The sequence below is a fragment of the Salvelinus fontinalis genome, chromosome 31 (assembly GCF_029448725.1).
Source record: "Salvelinus fontinalis isolate EN_2023a chromosome 31, ASM2944872v1, whole genome shotgun sequence".
Lineage (NCBI taxonomy): Eukaryota > Metazoa > Chordata > Actinopteri > Salmoniformes > Salmonidae > Salvelinus > Salvelinus fontinalis.
The window spans coordinates 9,316,113-9,323,498 of record NC_074695.1 but is presented as its reverse complement, the minus strand read 5'-3'; the positions used below and the strand labels follow the sequence as shown (position 1 = coordinate 9,323,498).

The window sequence follows — 7,386 nt, the reverse complement described above, 5'->3', positions numbered from 1 at the left end:
CTGAGGAGTGGATTCCGTCTGGTCACTCTACCATAAAGGCCTGATTGGTGGAGTGCTGCAGAGATGGTTGTCCTTCTGGAAGGTTTTCCCATCTCCACAGAGGAACTCTGGAGCTCTGTCAGAGTGACCATCAGGTTCTTGGTCACCTCCCTGACCAAGGCCAATCTCCCCCGATTTGCTCAGTTTGGTTGGGCGGGCAAATCTATGAATAGTCTTCGTGGTTCCAAAATTCTTCCATTTAAGTATGATGGAGGCCACTGTGCACTTGGGGACCTCCGATGCTGCAGAAATATTTTGGTGCCCTTACTCAGATCTGTGCCTCGACACAATCCTGTATCTGAGCTCTACGGACAATCCCTTCGACGTCATGGCTTGGTTTTTGCTCTGACATGCACTGTCAAATGTGGGACCTTATATAGACAGGTGTGTTTCTTTCAAAATCATGTTCAATCAATATGTGGACTCCAATCAAGTTGTAGAAACATCTCAATGATGATCAATGAAACAGGATACACCGGAGCTCAATTTCGAGTCTCATAGCAAAGGGTCTGAATAATTATGTAAATAAGGTATTTCATTTTTTTTTTATATACATTGGGGGGGGGGGGGGGAGTGGAAAGGGAGAGGATGAAAAGAGAGAGAGAGAGCTTGGACATGACACCAGGCACAGTGAGTCAGACGGACAGCACAAGAAGGAGAGACTGACAACAGAAAGTAGCTACTGCGCTGAAGGGGACTACAGTATTGCTGTGTTGAGGAAAGACTGACAACAGAAAGTAGCCACTGCTCTGAAGGGGACTACAGTATTGCTGTGTTGAGGAGAGAGTGGTACCCTACACTATCCTGTGCTACTGTTGCTGCTACGGCCATGGGGACCAGGGTCCTGCTTCTCTCCATCTTAATGATTTCTTTCAACTGGTCCAGGGGGGCTGTCATCACTGGGGTGAGTGACAAACCTTTCATTCATGTTCTGTGTGGACATTTTAACTAATAGAGTTGTCATTGTGAAACGTGAAGGTAGAGAGACAGATACAGAGAGAGTAGGGGTCATTGGAAGGTAGAGAGAGAGACAGATACAGAGAGAGTAGGGGTCATTAGAAGGTAGAGAGACAGATACAGAGAGAGTAGGGATCATTAGAAGGTAGAGAGACAGATATAGAGAGAGTAGGGGTCATTAGAAGTGACAGGTGGAAGGTAGAGAGAGAGACCAGTGGTGGAAAAAGTACCCAATTTTCATACCAGAGTTAAAGTAAAGATACCTTTAAAAGAAAATGACTCAAGTAAAAGTCACCTAGTAAAATACTACTTGAGTTAAAGTCTAAAAGTATTTGGTTTTAAATGTACTTAAGTATCAAAAGTAAAAATATAAATAATTTAAAATGTCTTATATTAAGCAAACCGGGCGACACGATTTTCCTGTTTTTTAAAATTAACGGATAGCCAGGGGCACAGTTTAACACAGACATAATTTACAAACAAATAATTTGTGTTTAGTGAGTCTGCCAGATCAGAGGCAGTATGCATGACCAGGGGTGTTCTCTTGATAAGTGTGTGAATTAGACAATTCTCCTGTCCTGCTAAGCATTCAAAATGTACTTTTGGGTGTCAGGGAAAATGTATGGAGTAAAAAGTACATTATTTTCTTCAGGAGTGTAGTGGAGTAAAAGTAAAAGTAGTCAAAAATATAAATAGTAAATTACAGATACCAAAAAAAAACTACTTAAGTAGTACTTAAAAGTATTTTTACTTAGGTACTTTACACCACTGAGAGAGACAGATACAGAGAGAGTAGGGGTCATTAGAAGGTAGAGAGACAGATACAGAGAGAGTATGGGTCATTAGAAGGTAGAGAGACAGATATAGAGAGAGTAGGGGTCATTAGAAGGTAGAGAGAGACAGATACAGAGAGAGTAGGGGTCATTAGAAGGTAGAGAGACAGATACAGAGAGAGTAGGGGTCATTAGAAGGTAGAGAGAGACAGATACAGAGAGAGTAGGGGTCATTAGAAGGTAGAGAGACAGATACAGAGAGAGTAGGGGTCATTAGAAGGTAGAGAGACAGATATAGAGAGAGTAGGGGTCATTAGAAGGTAGAGAGACAGATACAGAGAGAGTAGGGGTCATTAGAAGGTAGGGAGAGACAGATACAGAGAGAGTAGGGGTCATTAGAAGGTAGAGAGACAGATACAGAGATAGTAGGGGTCATTAGAAGGTAGAGAGAGACAGATACAGAGAGAGTAGGGGTCATTAGAAGGTAGAGAGACAGATACAGAGAGAGTAGGGGTCATTAGAAGGTAGGGAGAGACAGATACAGAGAGAGTAGGGGTCATTAGAAGGTAGAGAGAGAGACAGATACAGAGAGAGTAGGGGTCATTAGAAGGTAGAGAGAGAGACAGATACAGAGAGAGTAGGGGTCATTAGAAGGTAGAGAGAGACAGATAGAGAGAGTAGGGGTCAATAGAAGGTAGAGAGAGACAGATAAAGAGAGAGTAGGGGTCATTAGAAGGTAGAGAGAGACAGATACAGAGAGAGTAGGGGTCATTAGAAGGTAAAGAGAGAGACAGATACAGAGAGAGTATGGGTCATTAGAAGGTAGAGAGAGAGACAGATACAGAGAGAGTAGGGGTCATTAGAAGGTAGAGAGAGAGACAGATACAGAGAGAGTAGGGGTCATTATAAGTGACAGTTGGAAGGTAGAGAGAGACAGAGAGAGTAAAAACCAAATTGAGATTGTGTTTCCTGTTTCCAGTGGGTATGTGTTTCCTGGTTCCAGTGGGTATGCGTTTCCTGGTTCCAGTGGGGGTGCTTTTCCTGTTTCCAGTGGGGGTGCGTTTCCTGTTTCCAGTGGGGGGGGTGTTTCCTGTTTCCAGTGGGTATGTGTTTCCTGTTTCCAGTGGGTATGCGTTTCCTGGTTCCAGTGGGTATGCGTTTCCTGTTTCCAGTGGGGGTGCGTTTCCTGTTTCTAGTGGGGGGGTGTTTCCTGTTTCCAGTGGGTATGCGTTTCCTGTTTCCAGTGGGGGGGTGTTTCCTGGTTCCAGTAGGTATGCGTTTCCTGTTTCCAGTGGGTATGCGTTTCCTGTTTCCAGTGGGGGGGTGTTTCCTGGTTCCAGTGGGGGTGTTTCCTGGTTCCAGTGGGGGTGCTTTTCCTGTTTCCAGTGGGGGTGCTTTTCCTGTTTCCAGTGGGGGTGCTTTTCCTGTTTCCAGTGGGGGTGCGTTTCCTGTTTCCAGTGGGGGTGCTTTTCCTGTTTCCAGTGGGGGTGCGTTTCCTGTTTCCAGTGGGGGTGCGTTTCCTGTTTCCAGTGGGGGTGCGTTTCCTGTTTCCAGTGGGGGTGCGTTTCCTGTTTCCAGTGGGGGGGTGTTTCCTGTTTCCAGTGGGTATGCGTTTCCTGGTTCCAGTAGGTATGCGTTTCCTGTTTCCAGTGGGTATGCGTTTCCTGTTTCCAGTGGGGGTGTGTTTCCTGTTTCCAGTGGGGGTGTGTTTCCTGTTTCCAGTGGGGGTGTGTTTCCTGTTTCCAGTGGGGCTGCGTTTCCTGTTTCCAGTGGGTATGCGTTTCCTGTTTCCAGTGGGTATGCGTTTCCTGTTTCCAGTGGGGGGGTGTTTCCTGTTTCCAGTGTGTGTGTTTCCTGTTTCCAGTGGGGGTGTGTTTCCTGTTTCCAGTGGGGGTGTGTTTCCTGTTTCCAGTGGGGGTGCGTTTCCTGTTTCCAGTGGGGGTGCGTTTCCTGTTTCCAGTGGGGGTGTGTTTCCTGTTTCCAGTGGGGCTGCGTTTCCTGTTTCCAGTGGGGCTGCGTTTCCTGTTTCCAGTGGGGCTGCGTTTCCTGTTTCCAGTGGGGCTGCGTTTCCTGTTTCCAGTGGGGCTGCGTTTCCTGTTTCCAGTGGGGGTGTGTGGTCCAGAGTCAGAAGGTTTACTACAACACCAGACCGGCACAGAAAACCTGCACCCAAACTGAGTTTGCAGAGGCATTTGAAAGTTTGCTACAATAAAAAAATGTGTGGCGGTCATCTCTCTCTCTCTTTCTCACTCTCTCACTTTCTCACTCTCTCTCTCACTTTCTCCATCTTTCTCACTTTCTCTCTCTCTCTCACACTTTCTCTCTCTCTCCCCCTCATCTCTGTCAGGCGTGTGATCGAGATGTTCAGTGTGGGTTTGGTCTATGCTGTGCTGTCAGTCTGTGGCTTAGGGGACTGCGGATGTGTATACCACGAGGGGAAGAGGGGGATGAGTGCCACCCCTTCAGTCACAAGGTGAGGAACACACACGCACGAACGCGCTCACACACACACACACACACACGCATGCATATGTTTGATGACACGTACTGGCTGGCACACGCACTCACACATGCGCAAACACTCACACACACAGGTATACACACACAAGCGCACGCACACACACACAAACACACAGAAGTGCACATAAACACACACATGCTCAAACACACACACAGTTGTTGCTTAGGATGATAACTTCAGAAGTTATTGACTTGTTTTCATCATGAATCAAATCAATGGAAGTAATACATCACTTTGATCGGCTGGAGATCGGCTCAGCCTCCAGCCGGTTTAGTTCACTCTACAAAGTTTATCTCTGGGAATTGACAACTGAATGGTTCTCCGTTTCCAACTGGAATAGTTCCATGATCTCTGGTGGCGTTTGACCAAGTCTGTTGATTTAGGCCATGAGCTGTTGGCTCAATGTGATTGAATGGATCCTAAGGGAGATCAATAAAGTTGAATCAAATGTAAATAATGTATATTTCTTCCAGGTGCCCTATCCAGGAAAACGACAGCATCACACCTGTCCATGTCTTCCTCACTTGGTCTGTACCAGCTACACAGGTAGCACATACAGGTGTACCAAAGACTTCAAAAACCTAGACTTTTGATGACAGAGGAGGAAGAAGAGGAGAGAGAAGAAGAGGAGAACGATGGGGATGACCTTCACTCTCTTTCCTTTACTTAGTTCCTCAATCACACATGACCTTCACTCTCTTCCCTTTACTTAGTCTCTCAATCACACATGACCTTCACCCTCTTCCATTTACTTAGTTCCTCAATCACACATGACCTTCACTCTCTTCCCTTTACTTAGTTCCTCAATCACACATGACCTTCACTCTCTTCCCTTTACTTAGTTCCTCAATCACACATGACCTTCACCCTCTTCCATTTACTTAGTTCCTCAATCACACATGACCTTCACTCTCTTCCCTTTACTTAGTTCCTCAATCACACATGACCTTCACTCTCTTCCCTTTACTTAGTCTCTCAATCACACATGACCTTCACTCTCTTCCCTTTACTTAGTTCCTCAATCACACATGACCTTCACTCTCTTCCCTTTACTTAGTTCCTCAATCACACATGACCTTCACCCTCTTCCATTTACTTAGTTCCTCAATCACACATGACCTTCACTCTCTTCCCTTTACTTAGTTCCTCAATCACACATGACCTTCACCCTCTTCCATTTACTTAGTTCCTCAATCACACATGACCTTCACTCTCTTTCCTTTACTTAGTTCCTCAATCACACATGACCTTCACTCTCTTCCCTTTACTTAGTCTCTCAATCACACATGACCTTCACTCTCTTCCCTTTACTTAGTCTCTCAATCACACATCACCTTCACACTCTTCCCTTTACTTTGTCTTTGTTCTATGTACTATACTGTTATATATTCATGAGGATATAACATCTGTAAATACACCTCACTGTGCCCCACTGGCCACCAAAGACATGCCAATACAATATATACATGCTAAACTGTGCCAAGAAAGATACATAGCAACAATTTTTTTTTAAGTATGTACCAATTGCAGACTGTAGTTTTAATACACAGGCCTGTCAAAAGCTTGATGCAAATCACAATAATTGACTGTTTAATTCATATGTATGTTTTTATTTATTATCAACATTTTTGCAAATTAAACTCACTGTATCATACCACTGGATCATACCACTGTATCAAACCACTGTGGAAAAACATATACCTACACTGTGTGTTGTGTCTGTTGTTGTTATGTAAGTAATTATGTAAGTTATATATACTGAACAAAAATATAAACTCAACATGCAACAATTTCAATGACTTTACTGAGTTACAGTTCATATAACTAATTCAGACAATTTAAATAAATAAATTAGGCCCTGGTTGGGCCTGGGAGGGCATAGACACACCCACTGGGGAGCCAGGCCCAGCCAATCAGAATGAGTTTTTCCCCACAAAAGGGTTTAATTACAGACAGAATACTCCTCAGTTTCATCAGCTGTCCGGGTGGCTGGTCTCAGACAAAGCCACATGTGGAGGTCCTGGGCTGGAGTGGTTACACGTGGTCAGCGGTTGTGAGGACGGTTGGCTGTACTGCCAAATTCTCGAAAACGACATTGGAGGTGGCTTATGGTAGAAAAATTAACATTTAATTCTCTGGCAATAGTTCTGGTGGACATACCTGCAGTCAGCATGCCAATTGCACGCTCCCTCAAAACTTGTGGCATTGTGTTGTGTGACAAAACGGCACATTTTAGAGTGGTCTTTTATTCTCACCAGTGGAAAGTGCTACTGTGTAATGATCATCCTGTTTAATCCGTTTCTTGATATGCCACACCTGTCAGGCGGATGGATTATCTTGGAAAAGGAGAAATACTAACTGGGATGTAAAAAATAAAATTGTGCACAAAATTTGAGAGAAATATGCTTTTTGTCCGTACGGTATGGAACATTTCTGGGGATCTTTTATTTCAGCTCATGGGACCAACACTTTACATGTTGTGTTTATGTTTCTTTGTTCAGTGTACAATCTTATCTCTTAGTGAAAGTCCATACCTCTTTGTTTTACTCGGGTATCACGTGGGCGTAATCAGCCTCTTCAAAACCCCCCTGGAACACTTGTCTTTCCAATGACTGAAACACGTGAGATTCAATGTCAAATGAGTCCGTAACTAAGGTTCTATTCAACATATGTTGTGGCTATAGAAACATAATTGGGAACAATCCGATTGTCAAAACAAGTCGTGACTCTGACTCAGAAAACAGTTCTAGTTATATATTCATAGCTGCATTCTGATGTTTGTTTACCATGTTTTCCCAGCCAATCAGTCAATTAGAAAGATTCATAGTTAAGCACTGTACTGTTCCTTGCATATTCCTTATCATCATCATCATCATTGTCATTTGGCTCCTGAGTGTCGCAGCGGTCTAAGGCGCTGCATCTCAGTGCAAGAGGCGTCACTACAGTCCCTGGATCGAATCCAGGCTGTATCACACCCGGCCGTAATTGGGAGTCCCATAGGGCAGAGCACAATTGGCCCAGCGTCGTCCGGGTTTGTCTCGGGTAGGCCGTCATTGTAAATAAGAATTTGTTCTTAACTGACTTGCCTAGTTAAAT

General features: G+C 44.4%; 1 protein-coding gene across 1 annotated transcript; it reads left to right on the top strand.

Moving 5' to 3' along the window:
• The first annotated feature begins 679 nt into the window (after positions 1-679).
• On the top strand, positions 680-6,527 carry prok1 (prokineticin 1). The gene is made up of 3 exons (XM_055891018.1): positions 680-943; positions 4,117-4,242; positions 4,764-6,527. The coding sequence occupies exons 1-3, from the start codon at positions 869-871 to the stop codon at positions 4,881-4,883; spliced, it is 321 nt and encodes a 106-aa protein (XP_055746993.1). The 5' UTR covers positions 680-868; the 3' UTR covers positions 4,884-6,527.
• Positions 6,528-7,386: the final 859 nt, after the last annotated feature.